At 36.5% G+C, this 27,070-nt stretch overlaps 2 protein-coding genes and 1 long non-coding RNA gene across 5 annotated transcripts in view; 1 reads left to right on the top strand and 2 right to left on the bottom strand.

The window, feature by feature from the left end:
* Nucleotides 1-1,183: 1,183 nt before the first annotated feature.
* Nucleotides 1,184-27,070, bottom strand: part of LOC126761449 (uncharacterized) — a 103,082-nt gene continuing 77,195 nt past the window's right edge. For all 3 annotated transcript variants that reach the window (XM_050477611.1, XM_050477612.1, XM_050477613.1), the window contains exons 3-7: nt 9,387-9,743; nt 8,493-9,323; nt 4,900-5,048; nt 3,967-4,750; nt 1,184-2,758 (exon numbers count right to left, since the gene is read on the bottom strand). In XM_050477611.1, coding sequence (XP_050333568.1) covers nt 2,412-2,758; nt 3,967-4,750; nt 4,900-5,048; nt 8,493-9,323; nt 9,387-9,465 — 2,190 coding nt within the window. In that variant the 5' untranslated portion in view covers nt 9,466-9,743 and the 3' untranslated portion in view covers nt 1,184-2,411. The remainder of the gene's footprint in view (nt 2,759-3,966; nt 4,751-4,899; nt 5,049-8,492; nt 9,324-9,386; nt 9,744-27,070) is intronic.
* LOC126761461 (uncharacterized) lies at nt 21,204-21,912 on the top strand. The gene is made up of 3 exons (XR_007667365.1): nt 21,204-21,306; nt 21,372-21,807; nt 21,872-21,912. It is a non-coding gene; the product is annotated as an uncharacterized LOC126761461 (long non-coding RNA).
* On the bottom strand, nt 23,130-23,800 carry LOC126761456 (myb-related transcription factor, partner of profilin-like). Its single transcript, XM_050477630.1, has 3 exons — nt 23,662-23,800; nt 23,404-23,590; nt 23,130-23,351 (listed from the first exon to the last, which is right to left on the bottom strand). Exons 1-3 carry the CDS (start codon nt 23,670-23,672, stop codon nt 23,145-23,147), a joined length of 405 nt encoding a protein of 134 aa, XP_050333587.1. The 5' UTR covers nt 23,673-23,800; the 3' UTR covers nt 23,130-23,144.

The following is a 27,070-nucleotide window of genomic DNA, read 5'->3' as shown; positions in this document are numbered from 1 at the left end:
TCCATATTTCTTCAAAAGTTATGCCGGTGGGAACGTAACCGTCAATGCCGACCGTTATCGCGCCTTCATAACCGACTATTTGATGCCTGAAATTGAAGATTGTGATCTCGGCGGCATTTGGTTTCACATAGATGGCGCCACTTTCTACACATCGCATCCAGCAATGGATTTATTGAGAGTACACTTCGGTGAGCAGATAATTTCACTTTTTATGCTGGTCGATTGGCCACCAAGATCGTATAATATCACACCGTTAGAATTTTTCCTTTGAAGATATGTAAAGTCCAAAGTCTATGCGGCCAATCCTGCTTCGATTCAGTTCTTGGAGCAAAACTTCACGCGTGTCATTCGCCAGTTACTGGACGAAATGCTCAAACGAGTCATTGAAAATTTTACTCAATGGATGGACTATCGGAGACGTAGCCGTGGTCAACATTTGAAAGAGATAATCTACAAAAAATAAATGCCAAGAATCTGGTCTTTCGAATGGTAATTAAATTTGAACTTTCTGTTTTTTTTTTCTTTAAAAAGGTAGGAAACACTGAAGGGGATCACCTTTTATGTTTAATATCTGTATCTAGTACTCACCAACTTTGACATTAGCGTTTTTTGCTCATATCGAAAATGTGAAAACCAAAGACATTTTATTTTATTGGAATTGAAATCCCCTTTTATGTCAAATTCTCTCATAACATTATTGACGTGAACGATGTTCTCAACAAAATCTAATCGGAGAGGGGCTTAAAACGATATACTTTTTGAAGATGGATGCCCCCAAATACTTTTACAGTCATACTTTGTAAATAGTTCTATAACCAGGTATGTTGATAACATCTCCAGGATTTCTGGAAAACCTTCGTGGTATGGAGCATTGCAAAGCACTTTAACTTGCCTACAATAGGCACGTTTCTATATGTAAAAACGTAAAAGTGACAAATATTTAATTTACTTTAATTAATTTAAAAAAATACTCACCTTATTTGAGTATACAGAGTTCGGGGCTTCTCCCCCTGTCGATGAAAATTATGCAAATATGCAGTAATAGTGTTAAATTCTTCGGCGAAAGCAAAAACAACTAACACATTTGCAAAGTCAATATTTAATTTAAGTAATATAAAACGGAAAAAAATGCAGTATGTCATGAAAATTGTTTGCTAAGCAATAAAAACATTTATATGAAGTGTGTGATTTATTAAATTTTTTATTGGATTTCAATGGTTGACACAGCGCTTGCATGCCGCTGCAAACAGTTAGGCTGTAATGAGCTGAAAATCATCACAAAAATTTCAAATGTGTGGATTTTATTTATTACTTGCGCTCTTATTTCAAAGCTTAATAAATTACTTTATTTAATTATTATTATTTATTACAAAAAATATTACCAACTAATGCGACACGCGAAAAAAATGCTCGACAATGGTGCACCTACGGGAAGTACATTGTATGTTTGTAAAAAAAAATAATTTCATTTGATTTTTTATTCAAATACTCGCATTACACAAAGATATTAAGTAAGAGTATGTGTGTGTGTGTGTGTAAATAATATCATATTTATCTATATATCTTTTAACTGCGGCAGATACACATTTCATTTAATCATTGTGCATATAATTGCGTTGATTTTTCTTATTTATGGCTTTTAATTAAAAATATTATTTTATCTTATTTTGCAGGCATGTTAATGTCCATTTAGTTAGAGCTTTTTTGTGATCATAATATCAACGGATAGTTCAAAATATTTATATATAAATACATGTATTATATTTTCTCGGTTCACAGTGTATAATCTTAGCAAAAGGTTGACTTAAAACTAGAATTAACATTCATTGTTAGCAGCTTGGTGGCTAAAAAACAGCTGGCGCTTAAAACAAACTCAACACACACCTGTGTGTGGTTGTTGTTGCTACTGGATTGTCATGCTGTTTTGTCAATTGTACACTCCATTGAAATTCGCATACACAAATGGCTGAGGTGGGTTGAATGATGCATAAAATTGTGTGTTACTGAAACCGTTGCGTACCGTCTGTCTACACGCTGTACCTACTCGCTGCTGCCAAACGCCAACATAACCGCCAATGTGCTACAAAGAGCATTTACTTGCTTTTCATCATCAATTTAATTCGTTTTATGTTTACAATGCGGCTTTTAATTTTTTTTGTTTTAGTATTTATGTACTTTTTATTACAATTAATATATGTATATATATACATACATATATACACATTTAATTTAATACAAAAATCAATAAAATTAAAAGTTACTTGTGTAAACATCCAATTAAATTTATATAAAATATAACTTCTTTAAACAAATACATGTGTACAAGTGTATGCACATACAAGCAGACGCGCATATGTGTATATGCATGTATGTGCGTGTGTGTTTGTGTGTGTGTATCAAAGCGCATAAATTTAAAATCTAAATTGTCCCAATTTCCCTCGCTCATTGTGGTACACGCGTAGCGGTGAATAATTAGAGCTGCCATTCAGCGCCGCGCCAGCGCTGGTGCTGCCCTGTCCGGTGCTGCCGGCCCCATTGGTGCCGTTGCTGAAATTCTGCGATGCCGAGCCGGAAATCAGCTCCTCGATATGCTGTGACTTGGCCGTGCAACGCGGCGCCAAAATCAAATTGTAAATGATAAAGTAAACGAGCGCAATGATGCAAGCGGCAATCGCCAACCACTGGTGGATGGCCTGCGCGTCCGCTTTCGGCTCCTTGTCGTCGCGCGCCAAACCAATGACAGCACCCAAACCCTTGCCTGGAAAAGAGCATACGTAGTTAATGCGAGATTTTTGCAAATTATAAGATAGATATGTAATAGTTCCTAATTGTCTCGTCGCAGATCCGGTAGTAACAGTAAAAAGATCAAATTTCTAAAAGTCTTAATAAAGCGGTTAGGTTAGGTTAGGTCGTAGGGTTCAACCCAAATCGAGGTTAGGTTAAGTTAAGTCGGAGACACTTGGACAAATATTTGTCTATATCCGTCGAGTCAAAATTCCTACAATAACTACGAGATGGACTTTGCTAAGGGTAAGTAGTTCGGAGTACCTCTTACGGTTCACTTTGGATCCTGGATAGAAAGTGACATAAATATTCCACCTCATATTTCTTTGTATTGCTTCGGCAAAGGACATCCGTTTAGTCATAATCCCTACAATAACTGCGAGATTGACTTTTCTCAATGTAAATAAATCGGAAGACCTCATACGGTTCACTCTAGATCCGAAAGATCTCGCAGTCGCACAAGCTCTGGTTTTTAACCTGTGTTTGCCAAGCTCAGTGAAGCTTTATAATTACAGCGATAGAGCACAAGGGGACTCGATTGGAATGGTATGAATTAAGTGTAAGAGTGCGCTCCCTAGCAAGCTCATCGCTTTCTCGGTATAAGTCTAATATGGCAAACACTTAAAGCTATTGCTAATGAGGTCAAGCACTCCTTGATGAGTTTTTCGAGGTTCGTAAGACCAGGCAGTGACATCGGACAACCGACTCGCTTCCAATAGGATGAAATTAACGTAAGGAGACCCTCCAAAGCCGCTCGGCTATAAGGGTGAATGCATATCTACTTTGATAGTAGAGATCGTTGATGGGCTTGAATGATGCTACGGTGATCTGGTGGTCTGAAACTAGAGTCGATTTAAAACTCCCTTTTCAAGGAATTATACTATATGTCCAATTTTTTGTTTTTGGAATAAAGTAAATATCATGAAAATATAAAGGTCAGTTAAGTAAATAGCGATGCTCTAGGATATCTTCATTTTTAATAACCGTTAAGTAAGGAACTTCTAGAATCTCACCAAAAGCTTTAACAATTAAGGAAATTTCTTGCTTCACAAACATTCTTATTAAGAACACCGCTTAATATGCAAGTTTTACCTCTCCTAACGCTTCAAACTTTATTGTACCATATTCCGTCACCGTACTAATCTCTAGTATCACCATTTCAAAAACTTAAATGTTACTTACCAATGCCGAAGAAGGCCAACACAGCCACTGCCTGTCCGGTCGCTGTTAACTTGCGAGGCATTGCATGCCGCATATACAGTATAATGGTTATCCATACAACACCGATGACGACCGGCTCGATTGCCTCCATGACAACGGTCAACCATTCAGTGCCCTCACCACTCAACGCCGTGAAACGTATGACGAAGACCGCAAAGCCGGCGATAAAGATATTCGAATGTCCACAATATTCAATGAATTTGTCCACATTGAAGAACAGCACCAACACCAAGATCAAGCCCGAATAGGTGACCGCATACGTGTCACTGAATGTCCAAATAAGGAAGCTGTGTATGCTGCTCCAAAATGTGCCGAATAGTATGGCGACCAATGTAAGTACGAAAATTTCCGGACTATAACGGCGTATGGCCGACATGGGATAGACTAGCATGCCGGTCTTTGTATGCCACCACCACTCGGGCGGACTGAGCGGCATTTGTGTGGCAAAGAGCAACACTAATGCACCGATGAGCAGACACACAATGACAAGTATTAGGGCCACCAGTGCAGCATCGTGTTTCGAATCGTTGGCGAAAGCAAATAAATCGATTGGCGAGAAGAGTAGCACATAACCGATAGCGCCCCAGGCATATTGACGACATACCTCACCGCGTCCCTCCGACGTTTCGCGCACAGCTATAACGATGGCAGTATTGAGTAGTGTCAGCGCGGCCATCACGAAGATATCGCCCAGCAGACGGATGGCAGTGTAGCCGCCCAATGTGGCATCCAAGTCCCCAGTAATCTATTTTGTGGTTGAGCCAAAGTGAGCGTGTATGTGAAAGAGAGGGGAGAGAGAGAGAGAGGTGGAAGTGGTGGGGAAAAACGAGATTAAATGAGTATGACTGACAGGTTGCAGACAAGCGGTGTGCGCGCGCTTTTCGTATTACTTACTTTAATGCATTCACTATCGGCCAATACACTGCCTTTGCTGTCGTAAGGATCAATCACTTGGCATTCAATCATCGGTTTGCATGCGGTGCCGTTCTTGATGTCGTTCATGTGCTTAATCTGTTTGAGTGGTATATTACACTGGAAGCCATCTGAAATGTGATAAACAGTATACAGGTGAATTGGTTGTCGTGACCAAGGAAATGTATGGATATTGCCAAAAATTCGTCCACCACAGTTTGTGCGAGTATGTGTGTGTGCGTTCGGTAAGTGTTGGTCGCTGTTTATACTTGCAAATTGCCTGTCATTACATTTGCTCGCACGTAAATTTGTTTGCTATCGGACACATGTGCATATATGCATGTATGTATGTGTGTAAATAAGTGTTTATTTGTGTGATGTGTTCATTGAAGGTGATAATGATGAGGTGAGTGCCATAGTAACTGGTGATTAGTTAGTAGTTGATGACACGATTGCTGGTTGACACAGTTGTTTACAAATCACCAAATTGACACGAATATTTGTTGTCACTAATTGAAAGTGTTTGCAAAACACTTGTGACCTGGCAATTTACAACAATACATTGATTTGTGACACCCACACATTCATATGGACTGTGGTTGGCGTTTATCAGTGCAGAGAAAGAACAACTTAAGCCGTGAATTAAGATTGAAGGGGGATTGAGTTGCCAGAATTTCCAATACAAATTGACCATAATGAATTAAAATGTCGATTACTATGTAAAGCCGCTGACAGATGACGCGAGCAAGAAGGATTATCACGAAGTTGATCTTGAGATACGCCCTCTTATTATAAAATAAAGTTTTCATAGTGTGATGAGTGGTCTGGACTCATAAGGTGCCTTTGTGACTATATGTGATATAGCAGAGGCGATAGACCCATAGGTCGCAGTGCAAAACCTCAATTATTTTCTAACTATCTATGCTGAGTGGTAATTTTTGTCTTTATATTGAATACCAAAATTAAATTCAGTTGAAAAACATGAATTTGAAGAACAATTGATTTTAAACAGTCAAAACATGTTCTCGCAAAGTATTTTTTCTATCCAGAGCAACTTTTAAGGTGTTACGGGTAGTTAGAATTTTCAAAAAATCTATGCATTGCATTTCCATAATTAATATCTTTATATATAAAAATTACGTGTCACGTTGTTTGTCCGCGATGAACTCCTAAATTACTGAACCGATTTCAACAAAACTTAGCACACTGTGTCCAGTTCGAACCAACTTAGAAGATAGGATAGTAAAAAAAATCTTAAATAAAAAATACAGGAAAGCTCTATTAAATGGACGCTCTATTAGGCGGACATCTCCATTAACCATGCACATTGGCATGTTGATGTTTATTAAGTACAATCTATTAAGCGGATAACTCTATTAACTGGACAGAAAGGCTGAAAGAAAGCTTAAGAAAGCAGCCATAAATTCGCTGTTTTATCCAATGAAATATTTTGTATGAACATATTCAAAGTTAAATCTCAAATACAATCCCTTGGATTCTTATACCGACAAAAACGTTTTTGCCTTTATTCGTAAATAAGATTTTCACTGTATTGAATAGTTTATTATCTGAATAATAGTATAAAATGTATTCCACAGCAACGTGTGGCCGGAACCCCCTAGTATATTATAAAATATTCTCTCCAAATTTGAAATAAGTCTGACAAATAGTTTTCGAGTTATTCGTTAATTAGCAAAACGTTCTCAGGTGCTGTGGAATGTTCATGTAAAACTTAAAATACATTTTCCTCAAAACTTCGTTCTTTGTGTAAACTGGTGACTACTGTAGCTCGACAAGCGCTCGGTTCGATTTCAAAGAAAATTTTTTAGAATATGAAAAACTAGTGCTCTAATTGTAAAATTTTTTTATTTTCAATTTCGATGTTTTATAAACAATTAACTGTGGGTTTTTCCCAACAATTCGGAAAAAAACCCGAAGGCCTCCATTTTCTTAATTTCCGAAAAACCAAAATATTTATTAGGACGGATCTAGTAATACACCTAATTTTGTTTGTCTAATTAATTTTAGATAATCCTAGAAGGTTTAGTAATAGCCACCGCAAGTGGCTTCGGTTGGAACTACTTACTATAAATCAACCCAAACAGCCATTACATATAAGATTATTAATTTGGTTTTATCAAATTTTTGTCATGTCAAGACGAAACCTTATTTAATGATGCTTTGTTTATACTTTTATAAAATAAAATCATTTACTGACAAAAAGGCATATATGTATAAAAATTTCCATGCCTTATTGTCTTATTAAATTCTACGATACCTTTAGAATATTGTCTTAAATTATTAATTATCAAGTTGATCCGAAAAATAGTGTCGGAGATACAGTCTTGAGAACTTTTACGCTCGAGGCTAGCTCGCGTTTTTCTCGAAACTGTGTTTTTGAAGTCGGTTGGCAAGATTTTTTGAAAACTACTCAACTGATCTTCATGAAATTTTACACAGATCTTTGAGATATAGTTCGTAAAGGATTTTTTTCGTTTACAACTACTTGAAAAAAAAAATTCACAAAATTTTCGTTAAAATTTTCATTTTTTGGTGAAAAGAATCTACCAAAAATCCAATTTTCAGTTTTTTCCTTCGTCCAAGTTCTAAGTTAAGGTTTTTTCTAAAACGCGTATTTTTTCGCTTTAGATGATTCTGTAAGGAGTTATCCTACCAACGCGAGCGCATCTTTTTTCCGAGGGACACCGGAAATGGCGTCGCAATGGCCGAGTTTAAAATATTTTTTTCCAAAAATTTCAAAATTTCATAAAAAATTCTAATAAACAATTTCAGTTCTTATTTAAGAACAAATTTTGGAAAAACGCTATTTTTTACCCAAGGATACCCATATAACCCCTTAACTGAAAATCTCTCGCTGAAAGGCTTGCACGATGTGGATTTTTTATCGATGATCATGTTAGACAGAAAAAGAGTACGCTTGGGTTCCAGTTCAAATTTGTAACAGTGAACTGGTTAAAGTGCTAGGATGAAAACGCATTAGATGTACAGTTTATACGGTACTTATGTATATATGTAGACAACCCAGCTTGTGACTATTCTGTAATTTCTGGCTTTACAACTTGAAGATCGTCAAGAAAAATTTTGTGATTTTACAAAATATTATCTATTAACCGATAAGCGGAAATATCATAAAAATCACAAAATTGGATTCCAACATAGCTTGGTCTCATATACAATGTTCACCAGTAGAATTAGATTTAGAATGTAAGTACCACAGATTTTTCGCGCCTAAAAGTATGCTATGATATTTTTAAGATTTTTTAATGTTTAAATTAACAGCAATTAACTTAACGAACTGTTAATTACAGCAATTCCCGCTAGGGAATCTTCGTATTTTAGTTAACGTACAGGTATTCGATATTTCTGAAGAAAACTTTCTAAGTGTTGATAGCTGCTTTTTAGAAGAGAAAAACTTTTTATTAACTAGACTATTCCAAAATCGTTGATCTAGAGTTTGATCAATGCAAAAATAATGGAGTCCAACCAAGAGTTTTCTTGATGTTGAATCGAAATGCTTTTTGCCGCTAAGTTATATCAATTCGTTTCGTACTCACCCAAAGGATACTTGCACCACTCGGCGCTATGTGTGTCGTTATCCTTGCTGTTATCCGCAGCACGCAGTACCGAATTTACAACAATATTGTTGGTGTCATGGGTGTAGACATGACAATTCTTCACCACCGTCTCACCGCTGTCTGTCTTCTCCGTGAGACACAAATGTGGTGGCTCCACATAAATCTTCTGTGGTGTGCCATCTTTCAGAGCACGCTCGACACGTTGTTGTTGAACCTCAGCACTCAGCAGCTCACCGCCAAATTCAGCCGAACCAGCAATCGCGCGTCGCTCCCGCAAACTCTCCGTCGATGTCGCTACAGATTCATCTTCATAATCGAACTCGGAACTTTGTTCCGTCGACGGCAACGGTGTGGGTATACCATCAAACCATGGTGTATACAAATTCTCATATTTGGTGGGATCTTGGCAGGTGTAGGTGCAGCGTGTCAAATTCACATTGCCCACCTTCTCTTTCCAACTGTGGCAGGTGGCGTCTTTGGAGCAGCGTTCCTGAAATATGACTGCGCCATGCAAATCACAACCGAAACTGACAAGCGGGCGACGAGCTTCCTCCCTCTTCACTTCGGGTATGGCGAAGAGACAAGCATACACAATAACGGCGAGTATCAGAAAGATGGCAGTGAGGAAGCGTAGTATACGACCGAAACTTGTGGCATTCTTAGCGGCCAAACGATCGGCCAACGGACCGGCAATCAGCGGCCCAAGTATTGAGACGAATGGCGCAATAATGCTTATGCGGCGATACTCATTAAAATTTAGGCCGAGCAGTAGTGGCTTGGTGGCATGCAGCACGTGCAGCGCGGTAATACCTGTGGCAACAAGATATATATAGCAATATATTTGAATAGTTATTTTCGTTAAATTCTACTCACCACTGATGACGAAGAATACCACCACTTTGAGCGAGATGAGAGTTTTGTTGATGCGCGGCTTGTCGCGTGTTGCGCCCATTTTGAGTTAGTTTTTGGATGTGTTGTTGTTGAAGTTTGCTTTGATTTATTATTTATTTTTTTAACTTAAACTACAGCAAACTAAATGATTGCTATTGGGTTAACAGGAGAGACTTGTTAACGGTAATTTTGAGTACTTTAGACTGGCAGGATCCGTTTTAGTTTTTGTTTTCAGCAAACAACAGTCGAAATGCCTCGGAAGCAAAATTTCATAGACGGGTTTCGTTCATTGTTTCATATTTTTTATCGGAATCGTTCGGATTTTCTGCAACCAACTTGCTGGAAAAATATTAAAAAAAAGAGGTTAGTTATTTTTGAAAACCAAGATTGGATTTGATATACTTTGATATAGTTATGGCAAGAATTTGTATGACAATCGAAAAAATTTGAAATTCTTAGTAAAATTACTATATTGTGACCAAAAGGCACCCAGAAATTTACCGAAAATAGTTAAGAATCGAGATATCGTTGAAGACATGCCTCGTTCTGGACAACCTTCGACCGCCTAAACTGATGAAAATATTAAAAAGTGAATAATAAGGTGCCTGAAAATCGTTAAGCAAGTGCTGGAGAGATGAAAAGAAAGCTCGTTATATCTTACGCGTCTGTTCGAATGATTTTGGTGGATATTTTGGGTATGAGACGCGTTCTTGCGTTACAGAGTAAAACTAAATCTTTTCAGAAAGAGTACCGTAAACATGTCTCTTTGGACATGCTTGATCGGAATAATTAATTATTTTTCGTTTTATTTGCAATTTAAGGGTACTTTTTGTCACAATGTGTAATTGTAAATAATGGAAGTCACCTTGCAAATTCATTAATACCTGTGAGATGATTAGATACTAGTACTGGTATCTTAAGAACGGGTAAGAGTACTAAATAAAGCAGGAGAGCACTTAGCATGGCTTGTGCACAAGCAAAATATCTACATTTGCACCTGTACTTATCTGGGTATGACTATAAATCAAACGATATTGATCTTTAAATTCAAATTATTTTCAATTATCCGATTATGTTCCTAAAAAGGAGTTCACACCACAATTGTCATCTTTGGTCAGGCAGAAATTGAATCAAAACATTTATTTGTATGCAAGTCAGCGAGCCACGAAACGACATAGTATTCATAGGTGCTGTATGTACCTGATTCAAAAGTGTTCAAAACAGACTTTTCATGCCAAAAATATAAGTTTTTTTTTATTATGAATGTGCATTAAAAATTCATAAATTACTCCGGAACAACGTTTGAAAATCGAGAGAATTTATTACTAAAATAATGTTTCGGTTCGCGAGATGCGCCCGATCTCGATTTTCACTCTTTTAGTTGAATGGGTACGTTAATAAACAAAATTGTCGCATTTGAAGTCATGAAAATCCACAAGCCATTGGTGAGACGCCATTACATCCTCAAAAAGCCACAGTCACGGGGGAATGCTATAGACCCATTATTAGTTACTTTATGGGCTTCAAGAAGGCGACGCGACATGCTATTTAGCCAAAGAAACAATCAATTTAGTGAAGAAAGCTTTTGGGGAGCTCATTATCTCGCGTCGTGTACCTCTAAAATCGTGAGATTCGACACCGCAGGACTATATTTTGTGGAGTTATGTGAAGTCGTCTTAGAAGAGCATATTCGGCGCGTTATAGCTGGAATATTTTCGAGCCTGCTGCAGCAGTCATACACGGCAGCTCAAACATTGAGAAGTGTCATATGCCAGACTTTGATTTCAAGATATTAAAAAATACGATAAATAACTAAATTCTAAAAAATTTTATAAAAAATCACTTTTATCACTCATTTTCTTCTATTTGGTTGTTGATATATCAAACATTCCAGCAACCAAATAACTCTACTAAGTTAATCTAATATTAAATCATATATATAGACCACATGCTAGTATAATATCACCAAATCGGCCACAAAGGTTAGACAAAACCACCCACTTAGCTTTGAAAGCACAACATTACGGAAATGACCTTTATATCCGACTGCCATCAAAGTGTGTAATCTGAGACTTCATTAAAACCTGTGCAATTAAGCCAAAGCCCAGGTAAACAGAAAGTGGCTTAGTTGCGGTTAGTTGGTTCATAACAGTCAGTAGCTATTATTTACTCAAACACCTGTAGTAGCAGCAGTACTTGCCACAAACTACAACAACAAATTAGTCCTACATTTGCTCTGCGCTTGTTATTGTTGTTAATGTATGTGTGTATATGTGCATGTGTGGTTCAAGCATACGTTTTGAATAACTAATGACATTAATGAGCTGAACTTGTTCAGTGTGTGGATAAATGCAAATGTTACCCCAGTTTAACGCACGTCTATATTAACAGGTAGTATTTACTATATATAAATGAGTCTATGACATATTAATCCAAGATAACACCGCTTGACCAGACAAGCTCTCTATGCATTTTCAGGTTATTGCTAATCACTAACAAATCTGCGCAAATCTGTTTATTTGAAAAATTATTAGGATTATCCGTCTAAAATTTAACGCAACATCGATTAACATATGTATATACGATTGCATGCAATCGCATTTATTACGTGAGCAATGTTTCAATGAATTTTAACGTTAAGCTTTATAAAGTGGCTTGTGGCGGAATGGGTTGGGCTGCAGCGTTTCCGTTTTTTGAAAGATGGGAAATAAAAATGCCTTTTTATATATATTTGTATAAAAATCGCATCATAACCACACCTACTTCGGATTCGTTAAATGATACTTTAATTGCAACCATTTATAGTAAACAAATATCTACAAAAATGACGGTAAACAGAAGATTCTACAACTCAGGCTAAATAGATCAAGAGATGAGAAAAAACTCCACTAGAATTCCGCATATTTTTTAGTTGGTCTAAGCCTTCATGCATTTCATGGCTTTCGGACAAAAGATTGGGAAATCTAGCATTTTAAAAACCGAAAGTTTGGGCATAAGAATTATATATCTGATGCCAAAATATATTTGTGTAATACAAAGAATCGCATCATAAGTTGTTGTTGTAGCGGTTATCTAGTCCTCGTTAGGGCGGTGAGGTTCAGATACTAAGTTTTCAGCGAGGTCATCCGTGCAGTTTCGACGGGGTCTGTCGATAGGGAGAGGGGTGTCAAATGTGTAGGGTTAACTGGGCATGCAAAGAGATGATTAGAATCATCGTGAAAAAGTCTTGCATTTTACGGCTTTCGGCTGAACGTAGGGTTCGTCGCATCGGGTCATGCTATATCTTTTTGAAAGCTCATTTCGTGCTAACATTTTAAAAGTCGTTCGTGAGTTATATCGTCGCAAGCAAAATAAAGAGAAAATCAAGTTGGCAAAGGCAGGAGCTTTCCTATTAATACCAAGCCCGCTAGGATCGATAAAAGGAGAGATCAATAGACAATTTCAGCAAATTGCAAACAACAGGTGGAAAAACATTACAAAATGCGTCATAACTAAACAATTATGGCCAACATATGACAGGAAAAGAAGCAACGATTTATTAAATAGGTCAAGGAAAAGTATCTACAGAGTAACAGCTACCACAACAGGGCACTGGCCATTTGGGGAACATGAGTCCAAAATGTGATTGCCCTACAACGATATCTGACGTTTCTCTGCGAATGCCCAGCTCTAGCACAGATCCGACACAACTCGGAATCCACCAAGCACCAAATCTTGAATGGATTTCCACCAAAAAGCATATCGGGCATAAGTAGTTTCATCGAAACCTCAAAATGGTTTGAGAGAGAAGGTGAAACGTAATAGCAGATACAGGAGGTTCTACGAATAGTGCATCAAAATGGCACATCAAGTGCTAATTGAGCCCGATAGGGCTGCACTCCTTAGATAAAGGCAAAAATGCATCTCAAGCCGCCAATAAAATTTGTGACCGGATATAGTTTCCATTTCCACCGCACAACGATGGTTTCAACGTTTTCGTTCTGGTGTTTTCCGGAAGGCCTGTCGTCGAAATTGCGATAAAATCGCTGAATTGGTCGAAAGAGACCGGCATAGTAGCAGCCGTAGCATCGGTCAAGAGCTGGGCATGAGTCATCAAAAATTCATTTCAATTTCAATAAAAAAAAAAATCAATAAAAATACCGCAAGACTTTTTTGTCAACCCATTATTTGTTATGTCGCGAGCCGATTCTGGATAAGTAGGAATTTCCTCTTATTGTTCCTGCGTCAAGAAGGCGACTACAGGTAGGGTTTTTAAGAAAAGAACCCAAAAGAAACTGCATGTCTGAAGCTTTCTCGTCTCGGTTTCATCCAATCGACCACACTGGTGCGTCGTAAGGATCGGACGGCCTGTGGAATCCATTGTTTAATTCTTCTCAATTTAGAATTTTTGCCTCGAAACAGTACGGATGAGTGCTGAAAGCTCAATTAGTTGATAGACCATCTCTTCAACCCTGGATGGAGCGTAGATTTTTTGAGGTTCTCAAGTAGCGTTCTGTGATTGACTGTGTCAGAGGCTACAAGGATGGCCCTCTCATAAGGAGGTTTTTCGTTGAGTCCATAAACCATCTGGGCATTTATGACGTTGAGACTGATCAGAATGGAACTCATTCCTAGGAAGGTAGATAGCAGGCGTGGTTATCTGTTATTTCCCTTAGGCGATTGTGAAATCAACGGAACTAAAATCTGCTCATTCTTTTATGGCCTCTCTTAACCACCATTAATAACAAGCAAGGAAGGGCTAAGTTCGGGTGTCACCGAACATTTTATACTCTCGCATGGTAAAGTGATAATCGAGATTTCATTATCCGTCATTTACATATTTTTCAAATACCGTATTTTTGCAAAGTTTTATTCCGCTATCATCATTGGTTCCTAATGTTTATACTCGTATTATACAGAGAAGGCATCAGATGGAATTCAAAATAGCTTTATATTGGAAGAAGGCGTGGTTGTGAACCGATTTCACCCATATTTCGTTAAGAAAATCTTATATACCGAATTTCATTGAAATCGGTCTAGTAGTTCCTGAGATATGGTTTTTGATCCATAAGTGGGCGGCGCCACGCCCATTTTCAATTTTTAAAAAAAGCCTGGGTGCAGCTTCCTTCTGCCACTTCTTCCGTAAAATGTAGTGTTTCTGACGTTTTTGTTAGTCGGTTAACACACTTTTAGTGATTTTCAACATAACCTTTGTATGGGAAGTGGGCGTGGTTATTATCCGATTTCTTCCATTTTTGAACTGTATATGGAAATGCCTGAAAAAAACGGCTCTGTGGAGTTTGGTTGACATAGCTATAGTAGTTTCCAAGATATGTACAAAAAACTTAGTAGGGGGCGGGGCCACGCCCACTTTTCCAAAAACAATTGCGTCCAAATATGCCCCTCCCTAATGCGATCCTTTGTGCCGAATTTCACTTTAATATCTTTATTTATGGCTTAGTTATGACACTTTATAGGTTTTCGGTTTCCGCCATTTTGTGGGCGTGGCAGTGGGCCGATTTTGCCCATCTTCGAACTTAACCTTCTTATGGAGCCAAGGAATACGTGTACCAAGTTTCATCATGATATATAAATTTTTACTCAAGTTACAGCTTGCACGGACTGACGGGCGGACAGACGGACGGACGGACAGACAGACATCCGGATTTCGACTCTACTCGTCACCCTGATCACTTTGGCATATATAACCCTATATCTGACTCTTTTAGTTTTAGGACTTACAAACAACCGTTATGTGAACAAAACTATAATACTCTCGTTAGCAACATTGTTGCGAGAGTATAAAAAACCTTTTTAAGTGCAACTTTCGAGACATAGTTAAGAAACCTTTGACCGATAGTTGCGATTATTTTACTATATAAAGTCTTGCATTTGCATAGAACATATTCCACAATCTCTTCTTCTTCTACCTCATTTTTAAAATAGCTCACATTACACTTGAATCCTTCACCCAAGTATTCTCGGAGTCTAGAGTTCCGCGCAATATCTTTTCTCAACCCACAAGAAAGTATCCGGTAGAAAGAAATTTAGTGGCCATGAATAAGCAAATGATAGATTCGGTTTGGTAAGATTAAGAAGTCAATCCTAAAAAGCATCCTCAATTGGACAGCTTAGAACGCCGCTCCGTTGTGGTACTTAATATTTTCTAAATACTGGATCATAAGAATCTTACAGATCCACAAAGCGTTTTAGCCTATCACAAATTTGTTGAAATTTTTTGCTCATATCGATTTCGGCTATGGCTCCTAGTGTACCGAAGGTAAGATTACCGATATGTTTCAGCCTCAGTCCCTTGGACAGCGGAAGGGAAAGTCCCTAGCAATTTCCAGCACACCCTTCTCCATGTAACTGTGACAACTAACGACCATCAAGATTTCAATCCTTACCGCATGAATGCCTATTGAACAGTGTCCTTTAAGAACTCCTACAATCGCGGAACTTTGCTCATGGCAAGTAATTCATAGGCCAAAAGGATCTCACAATCAGATAGGACCAACGCTTGCTAAGTGTACGCAAGATCTATTGGTCCAGTACTAGAACGCAAGACGCCTATGCTGATCGAACTCGGTACCATTCCGATGTGAGGTGGATAAAGGTGCCTCCTCTGGCTAAACCATTGGCTTTGCAGTTGCCAGCAATTCCGCTGTGAGCTGGCGCCCAAACGAGTCTGATGCTAAATAGCATCTCTAGTGACTAGCATTGAACACTTAGTTAGCGAGCTGTGCGCAAGATTGATACGGGCCACTTCTGCTTGAAAAACACTACTGTGGTGGGGTATACTAAAGCTAAATGCAAAAGCTGAGACGTATTTTGAAACCCAAGGTTACAAAAATAGTATCGACAAGTGGAAGATCTTTTGAATTTTAATACTTCAGCATTCACCAGCAGTTATGTTGAATATTAATAAAAAATTTAAAAAAAAATGTAACTTTTCAGACTACTTAGTATTGCAGAAATACATGGCAATTAAAACTTTTCAATCGATAAATTTTGTTCAGCCAATTGACAGTTTAAGTTATGAAAGTCGTAAAAGTGACAGTATGTTCGAACGCTATGCATCACTCAGCTGTCAGCCATATTTATTGTGTGTACTTTTCATCAATTATTTATTTATTTTCATTGTGAGTTCGCAATAATTTAGATCGCTGGTGTTACTGATGATGACATAATTTGTATATGCAAAAGGGTGTCAGTGTCAATTTAATTACATAATTTAACAAAAAAGTAGTTAGTGGTTGTTGTTGGGAGTACAAGTAAAAGTAACACATAAATGTGTAATTCGAAATGAAAATATTTATGTGACCCCGGAGAGCAGTGCTACTGAACATTAATTGAAATTGTAGCGCCAATAAAAATTCTAAAGCTCACACACACACACACACACATACACGTATATGTACAATAGCAGCTTCGATATTTTATTATGCATTTATTATACAGTTCAACAGATCGCATTTTGTTTTCTCATCTGCCATAAATTAACAACCATTTAGCTATGTACATACTTCAATCAATTGTCGAAGTGAATATCTCCCGGTGGACAACAACAACAAAAGCAACTAATATATTTAGCACTACTGCTATATTTGTGTGTGTGTGATAGCGGTTGTGTTGCACTTTAATGACGATTGATAATTATGCTTTTAGTGTTGTTGTTGTTGGGTGTCGCCACCGCGTAGGCACGTTCTAGGCGTGTCCGTCACTATGTCTGTCCGCCACCAACACGTCGTCTTGCTGCCATAAATCACCGACGCTGACTCAATGCAATTGTATTATTTGTAAGCTTATGAGTGCAACAAGCAATCAGCAACAACTACACAACAACAACACAACAAAAAAGGCAACATTTGTCGTTTGAAAAATTAATTCAATAAACACAGTTAATGTGCGCATTCAGCAGAACTACGCTGCCACTGTGTATGTGTGTATGTGGGCGAGTGTGTGTTTGTGAGGAAGTTCGTTGGTCGCCAGGCCGCGCAGCAGAAGTATTGCAACACTCCATTGTAGAAAGTCTGATGTACATATGTGCTGCCAGCAGAATAAAATGAAAAATACTGCAACAATGTTGTTGTTGTTGTGCACCTTAAGTGAACTAGCAGACATGTGCAAGTAAGTAAATGGCAAAAGAGAAATTGCGTGAAAAAACCAAGCAATTTCTGTTTACTTAAATATTTGTAGTGGCAACTGACTTTTTTTTATAATTTTATTTACTTACTAAAATGCCTTCAATGTTCAAAAGGAAAGTGTCATTGTGCGCTTAAGTGGTCTGCTAAACTTTTGCCACTTGTGTTTAATTTAATAATGGCATTTGTGGTGTCTGACATGGATTAAGTATGCGAGCATGAATGTAGGCATATTTTAGTTTATGAGTGTGTGTGTGCGAGAAGCTAAAAGTGGAAATTCGAAGCGGTTGCTGTTCTTGAAGTTTATTATAATTTATTGTCGACTTATTAGAGAGGCTTACCTTAACCCAATATTTCAAAGAATATTAATAATAAATGTCATCGAGCGATTAAATGAACTTCAAATATCAAAATTAATGTGTTATAGAAAATAGATCATATTATACATGTATGTACGTGTATCAACATGTTATCAGATGATTACCATATATGCTATTTTATGACAACTATTTTATTCTTTTGGAGGCGAGCACTAGCAATGACTACGAGTTGTATATTACAATGGATGTATTTGTTGTTGCTATAATTAATTTTATTGGATATTTCTTGAAAAATTTGAAAAATCAATTAAAACAGCTTTGAAGTAGAAAATATTTCACGTAAATGAGTTTTTTAGAAAGGGTAATTTCAAATTAATATTACCCTATTAATTTAGAAGTACATAGATATATATTGTAACAACAAAGTACCCGGAAATTGTAAATAAAACGCAAAATATTTAATATTATTTGCATTGTCGTCTTCATAGTAATCTCCACTAGATGTAATACACTTATGTCAACGATTTTCCAGTCCTCGAAACACATTTCATAAACACTTTTTGGGATGGTTTTCAGCTCCTTCAGCGAATTTGTTTATCTCTTCGATCGACTGAAAACGGGTTTCACGGTTTTAAGCCTGACTTTGGCCAACTCTGGTAAATACGGTGGTTTATTGTTGGTATTCGTTAGCATTAAATTGGGTCACAATAGTACACCTTTTGGAAAAAATTCATGAAACCGCGTGTTTACGTGGCGCATTTTATGGCGGAAGGCATCTCCAGAAGAACAATATACTCAGTACAAATTTAAAAAAAAAATTTTAGTCCAAAGTTATGCTCTACATAGCAATTTCTCCTAAGGGTATTTCTGAGCCATTCTTTAAACCAAATGGACTGGCAATAAATCAGGAGACGTACATCAATCAATGTTTGGTTCCTTTCATACATGAACACCATAAAAACGATGAAATCGTATTTTCGGCCAGTCAAATCCTCTTCTCATTATGCAAATGCGACATTGGAGTTCTTGGTCAACAAAAACATCTACTTTGTGCCTAAAGAAAAGAATCCGACAAACTTAACACAATGCCGACCGATTGAGGATTTTTTTGGGAGAAGTCAAAGCTTTAGTGTATAAGAATGGTTGGAAGGCTCAAAATTTGAAGCAGCTGACACGTCGCATCCGGAAGTGCCTCATGGAAATTGATACTAACGGTGTACAACATGCTTGCTAAAGTATCCCGACTAAACAAAGACGGATTGCTGACAATGGCCCGTATTTTGAAGTTCATTAATTTTTTCGTTTTTAAAATAATATAATTATACTACATACAATCGCTTTCCTTTTTGTTAATAGTATATATTGAGTTACGCTGAAATAAAATTAGTGCAAATTTTTAGTTATAACCCGTTAGCTGCTATAAAAACTGAACGATCGGAATCAAGCGCTTGTATGTAAGGAAAACTTTTTCATTCGACAAGTTATTTACAAGAAATTTGACAAAGGTTATTCTCTAAGGTAATAGTATAATATCCATAGTAATTGTACAGATGGAATCACTATAACATATAGCTGTCATACAAACTGGTCGAAGAAAATCATGTGCCTGTATGGAAAACTTTGACAAAATATCTTTACGAAATTTGGTATGGTTTATTGTTCAAGGTAACGGTACAATCTTCTAACAAATTATTGAAGTCGGATCACTTAAGCATATAGCTTTCATACAAGCTGATCGGAAAAAAATTTTATTTTTATTATGGAAAATTTTATATTTGTGAAGAGTATTTTAGCTTTGGTGCAACCGAAGTTAATGTTTAAATTGTTATAGTTAGTCGCAAATATTATATATGACTCCTCAACAGTAACCTCCAATATTGATCCTCCAAAAAAAGTAAGATAACGCTTAGCACTAATAGCTCTAAATAATGGTATATAGAACAAAGAATGAGAAACGAGAAATAGCATTTTTCAAATCGGGTGACGACAGAACTCGAAGCTGTTGTACGTATTATATTTTCTTCAGAAAGGAAAAATATGATTTCGGTCCAGTATACGCCATGTTGATATATGTTTTTTATATACATATATCAAAAGCTACATTTAATTAAGACTGAAAAAGACGAACTCAATTGTGCCACAACCATCACAATTTTAAAAACAAGAAAAAACGTTAACTTCGGCTGCACCGAAGCTAATATACCCTTCACAGGTGCATTTCTTTTAGTAACTATGTGTTTAGTTTGTATGGAAGCTATATGCTATAGTAATCCGATCTGAACAATTTTTTCGGAGATTACATTGTTGCCTTAGAAAATAATCTATACCAAATTTGGTGAAGATACATTGTCAAATGTGAAAGTTTTCCATACAAGAACTTGATTCCGATCGTTTAGTTTATATAGCAGCTATATGTTATAGTGGTCCGATATCGGCCGTTCCGACAAATGAGCAGTTTCTTGAAGAGAAAATGACGTTTGCAAAATTTCAAAAGGATATCTTAAAAACTGAGGGACTAGTTCGTATATATATAGACAGACGGACGGACGGACGGACGGACAGACAGACAGACGGGCATGGTTAAATCGACTCAGCTCAACATACTGATCATTTATATATATACTTTATAGGGTCTCCGACGATTCCTTCTGGGTGTTACAAACTTCGTGACAAACTTAATATACCCTATTCAGGGTATAACAAAGTGAAATCGTCCATTGAAGTCTATATGGATGTTGGCTCTACAAATTCCTCCGCATATGCTTACAAAAGGCCTTAACTTACTGCAGCAAGATGTCACACTGTAAATCAAGCTATTCAACGTCTACAATAAAAATTCTTTTGTGAAAATATTACCATTCTACTCGAGTTGCTGGAAAAAGTAATGTACAACCCGCAAAAAAAAAGATCATTCTGTTGTGACGAATTACAAATATCATCTGATAAAATTTTATCTGTGCTGGAAAAAACAATTTTACGGATTCCACTACAAATCTTTATTATCGGTTTAAAAGTAGGCTTATTTTGGGCCAATACAAGCATGTCACCGCTTAATGCAATTTTCCATACACTTATTATAAGGGCCAAAAGGAATGACCTTCAATACTTTTAGCGAATGATATTTACACGGGTATTGTCACTTGCGAAGCGAATTTATTTGGCGAAGCGAACGCTTTGGCGAACATACCCTAAATTTGCATTGTGAATGGCGAATGAACGTATTCGCTAAAATATGTCGTTGCCATTCATGAAAAAAGTAGCGCGTTCATCCGAATTTGACATTTGTGTCATTTATACTTAAAAATATTTATTATTATATCAACTGAAATTCGAAAATATGTTTGTTAACGCGGATCTGTATTTTGAGGATAATTACGATGTGGAAACGCGAACTAATCTTCTTCGACAGCGCCGTTTTATTAGAGATAATTCTAATCCTACAGAGCTACCTAACACGGTGTATGTATCCAGTTCAATTATAACGAATAATAAGAAGTTTTTGTTCAATGTGCACGTATTTGTAGATTTGTTGCGAATTTCCGCTTAAACAAGGGCGCATTTATGTATGTGCTGGATAAAATCAAAGACAAATTTCATTGTCGGATGTCGTCTTCCATAACGCCGATGTTAAAATTGTGTGCCGCGCTCAGATTTTTTGCACATGGCAGTTACCAACAAGCTATAGGGAATGAATTTCAGTTGGGACTTGCTCAGCCAACAGTTTCCCTTATTTTAAAAGAGATCATACCCATTTTGGAAAATGAAATTTGTCGTACCCATATAAGCGTAGATATGAGTGAAGAAGAAAAGCAGCAGGCAAGAAGCAAATTTTATTCAAGATCGGGAATACCAAATGTAATAGGCTGCATCGATGGAACCCATATTGCGATTTATGCTCCTACCACAAACAAACACCTCTATCTAAACAGAAAAGGATTTTTTAGCATAAATGCAATGATTGTGAGTTTTTATGAATTTAATACAGTAAAATTGGTATAAAAATTTTATTGTATTTTTATTACAGGCTTGTGATCATGATATGAATATCCGTTTTGTGGATGCTAGGTATGCTGGTTCTACACACGATTCGTTCGTATGGAACAATAGTTCTCTAAAGGCATGTTTAGAGGCAGCGCATCAAAACGGAGATCAGAACTCTATTTATTTAGGTATTCGCAATATTTGACTACTGCGCAAGTTTAACCTTGACATACATATCAATATTGAAAACAATAAAATATTTGCAGGTGACTCCGGATACCCACTAAGCCCTTATTTATTAACACCTTTCCGTCATGCAGAATCTGGAACTAGGGAGTCAATTTTTAATAAGAAGCACGCGAAAGCGAGAAATGTTGTTGAACGTACGATTGGAGTTTTGAAATGCCGTTTCAGATGTCTTCTGAGTGATAGAAAAATGCGCTACGATCCTGCTAAAGTAACATCCGTTATTAATATATGCTGTGCCTTGCACAACATTTGTAAAAAATTTAGAATCGGTGATCCGGAGGAGGCTGAAACCTTCTTTGATGCCGTTGTACCATTGGAACCAATTAATGAAAATGGCAATGGTTCACCAGGAGAGCGCCGCAGAAGACAAATTGCTGATGCTTTGATGTAAATGAAACTATCCCGACTTCAGTGAATAATATATTGCATTCTTTTATTTTATTCAATACTTTGAAATTCAATATTACATAGATAATAAATATATAAAAATTACAAAAACTACATGCTTTTAAATTAAATTAAAAAAATCACAGATTCAATTCCGTCACTTACAATAATAAAGTAAAAATAAATTCATCACATGTTTTCTTAAAAAAAATATCAATTCAAGTTCGGTTAAAATATGAAATAAAAAAAAATTCATCACATTCTTATGAAATAAACTATAAACTAAATTCAATCTATTTACAAGCACCCTATTTACCCTATTTTTTTTGCATTTTTAATTTTAAAATTTGTAGTTTTATTTCCATCTTTTCTCTATGTCTTTTTTTTTTCTCTAAATTTTCTTCCTTCTTCCTTTCTTCTTTAATTTTCATTAATTTAATTTCTTCCTGTTTCAATTCATATATTTTTCTTGTATACCTTGCAATTTCATCAATTTTTTTTTCCATTATTGCCATTTTGTTCGAAAGATTGTCTTGGACTTCGGCTTGCTTTTCCAACGCTTTCATCCGAATTACTTCACGTTCCTCTACTGTCATTCTAGGACGGCTGCTTGAGGATTGCGAAGCCAAATCCATGGCTCGTTTTGTTTCCTCGGTCGTGCGCTCTTCTGGCTGAATTTCTCAACAATTTACCGCACTTTCTATTTCATTAGAGCCATATGCCAAGCCTGTAGGATGTACAGCCGCCTGAAGGTGAAGAAGCTCATCCACACTTTGCTCCAATGATGATAAACTTTGCTGAGCATAAGGTCCTCCTCCTGTGGCAACAGTTTCGCGTCGGTTTGTCGCTATTTTTTTTTTTAGTTTCTGTTTATAATCCAACCAAACCTAAATGCTACACATAAGTAACTTCAACCAAACAAATTAATTAAATTTTTACCTTATTCCACTCGCGCCCGTTTCGCAATGGTGGACCAATGGCATTGAGTTCGGCAGCGAACAGGTCCCATTGCTCTGCCCTGCTTTTCTTTGTCGCTCCAAAATTCCCCATTCCTCTGGCGACGTCCGGATTATTTTCCATTAACGCAACCAATTTTTGGAATTGCTGCGTTGTTGTACGTTTTGTTCTAGAAGTATCGTTTTGTTAAATATAATTAAATAATTACAATTGCTCAAATAAAGATCAAAATTTACTTACGTCCTTTCCATTTCAAATAGCGAATAAAAAATGCATTCGTTAAATTTTGACAGTAATGTCGAAGCGAATGCCGTTTTTTCGCCAGCGGCAATACCAGAAATTTATTTTCGCCACTCGTTCGCCATTTTCTGGCGAATTCGTTACAGATTCGCAACTTACAATTCGCCACGGCGAAACTCGCCAAAATTTTCATTCGCTTCGCAAGTGACAATATCCGCCTTAGTGGCTTCATTGGACTAAAGGCGCGTTCTCGGAATTTTTCAGTTTCAAATATAGAAACGAGTAACAGGTGAATACCAGGTGTTTGACCAAAGGGCCAGTTACAATCATGCTTTATTCTACCCACAAATTCGGTCGTAGAACCAAGTAGTATTCCTTATTGAGTGCGTTTGACACTGGCGAACAAATACATCCTGAACTACACAACGGTAATCTAAGAAAAGAGTGAGCATCATATCGATTTTCTACATGAATTTTCGGTTTTTGAAGCGCCATTCGCTATTTTGTTGAACAGTTTTTAAGTCATTTTCATAAACCCACATCTCCTCACCAGTAATGATGCGTTTCATGAATGTAGGGTTCTCAGCTACGTTGTCAAGCACCTCTACTCTTCATCGTTTTCTCGTGATGAAGTAGACTCCACAAAGCACGTTTGCAACAATTTTAACAATTCTGTACCCGTGATCTGATTAGAAAACAAACCAAATTTCGAACAAACTTGTTTTTCATTTCTTTTATGGTCCAATTTCCTAGACAAACAATTTAGTAAAACCCATCTATTCGCCTTGCGCGCGCAGTTTAAATGGAACCCTGTAAAACAGAAGTGCCTTACAGCATTGACCTTGCATACTACATATAATATAACACAGCTGGTTATGAATGCTCTTATATGGATCAGTGTTGGTATGTTCCTCCATATTTTTTTGGAATTACAACTAAAAGCATCACAATAATCTAAGAGGTATCATATATGTATGTACGTAATTCTTTCAAACTCTAAACTATTTACCGTTTAGCTTCTTGGCTAATACAACAAAGTAAATAATTATTAAACATGAAAATAGCTTTAAAAATATTAACAATGTAAATCGACTTAAAAATTTAAAACATGAATTTATCAATAAGTTAGTCTTAAACAAACAATATGCCTTCAATGTTTGCTTAACAGCAAATCAAGTGCATGGAACCGGTGATCAACATAATTACTACACGCCTTTTGTAAAAGATCAACAGCCATAATGACATGTGTATTCAATGGCTCATTTTGTGGCAAAAACAATAACGTCATCATTAATAGCTGACACAAATAAGCGTAATGAGCTATACAAACAACAACAACAACAACGATAATAATAAATGATGTGATAATATCTATTATAGAGAGACAATAATACATATACAAATACAGAAGAGCATATGGATGTCATAATAGCAATTACAATAACAAAACGCTTAATACCTTAATGCGTGTTTGCAGGGAAATATTCTTGAAACACATATACATATACTTATACTTAGAGCAAACTATATTTGCACGAACGAATGTGTGTTGGTGTCGGCTTTGAAATCACATCATCAACGGAAGAAACTAAGCGATAAATACGCCCACAACATCAGCAGGCAATATATATACATGTGTATGTATAAGCGTGAACGATATGCTTTGAAAGATAAACGAATCGAGTTATAAGTCAGTATGTATGTATAACATTGTGATCATGTCTGTATGTGCCAATAGCGGAGGCTGAGCGTGAGCAATAAGTAAGAATCCAATGCCAGCAAATGCTCTTATAAATATCTATATATACATACAAGTACTATATACCCAAAGTTGTAGAAAAAAACAAGATAAAACATTAACTTTAGTTGGACCGAAAACTTTAATACCCTTCACAGACTCCTTACGTGAATCTTATTTTGATCGGTCAGTTTGTATGTCAGCTATATTCTATAGATATTCTATTCATCCACACCAAACAGCCAATTTTACATAGACACGGTCGCCACGAGCTGTCAAAATCACGTCAGCTCTTTTGATAGACGCTGTATATATAATTATAATTATTGCAAACTTCGTGACAAACTTAATATACTCTGTTCATGGTATAATATCTTTAGTGAGAAGAAATGACACTGTAGACGTAAATACTCTGACAGTAATGTGGGCAAAGCTTCGTTCCGAATGAAAGTAAAGCAACAGTAATTCGTTTAATTATATTAAATTGGAATTGAAAAGCGAATAAACGTTTGAAGGCAGACATAAGTATGTATGTATATTTAAACAAATATATAAATACAAACATGACATATATAAATACCTCTGAATATAAAAAATATTTCATTTATAAAAGTGGAATCTCTTTTTCGCCAGAAGTGCAAGACACTTCGCCTCAACTATATAACTACCTAGCGCTACAGTTCGAGTGGAAATAGTTTGATAGCAGCTGATTTTTCAACTATAAGACAGTGACAGCATTTTGTTAGACCATGAAAATCCATTTTATTCAGCTTTTTCGTATTACAAAAAGTTGCGTCTCTCAAAATGTCACATCTCACGAACCAATTGCTCAAAAGCTGTGGCATGATGCATGTGTTTTGAAAGATTAGGTCTTTCATACAAAATATATGAATGCAACCTTTGACTTTTCTTTCCAAAACACTTGATTTTGTTAAAAATATTCAACAAAATTTATGAAATAATTGCACAGGTTTAGAAGGAAGATATTAGTTCAATCGGTAAAGATTAAGCTTTGTGCGCTAATACTTTGAATCCTGCGATATTGGGTATGTGACGTTTACAATTGGAGATTTTATTTTTGTAACTGTCGTTTGAACGTTTTATATCGGATTTCAAAACATTAAGGCATTTCGCCACAAATCATGTTTTTAAAGTCGTTACCCTGCATAACTTTAAAACTACTGCGCCGATTTTAAAATTTTGATTTTACGGCTGTAGGGTTCTTTTTTATTAATTGTTAATATTTATCGTTTTACAATATTAGATTAACGGATTCGTTCGCAAAAAATCATGTTTTTTCCCTGAAAGTTTTCCTTAAATATTTCTAAAATCCTCTTTGCCTTACCCGGGAAAAGTGTTTATATAACGTCGCGATTATGATTTTTTGATTTCAGATAATCCAACACACAAAAAATTGGTCTTGTTTGACGTATTAAACCTGCTCTGCCCTTATTATTCCAGCAACTATAACGTATGGGCGGAAGTCTTCATCTGTGTTATTTCCTGATCTGTCATTAACTTATATTTTGCTCACTTCTGCGACATCGAGCGGGCAGAGTATGTCAGCTAGGTGGGTCAAGCAAATTGCACCATCTAGGTGACACGCAGGGCTTTGAGGGCATCACCTGGCACCACGTGGCAATTGCCAAAAAAGCACTTTTCAGTTTTTCT

The sequence above is a fragment of the Bactrocera neohumeralis genome, chromosome 6, assembly GCF_024586455.1.
Source record: "Bactrocera neohumeralis isolate Rockhampton chromosome 6, APGP_CSIRO_Bneo_wtdbg2-racon-allhic-juicebox.fasta_v2, whole genome shotgun sequence".
Taxonomy (NCBI): domain Eukaryota; kingdom Metazoa; phylum Arthropoda; class Insecta; order Diptera; family Tephritidae; genus Bactrocera; species Bactrocera neohumeralis.
The sequence above is the reverse complement of the archived record's forward strand: the minus strand, read 5'-3'. Positions and strand labels throughout refer to the sequence as shown.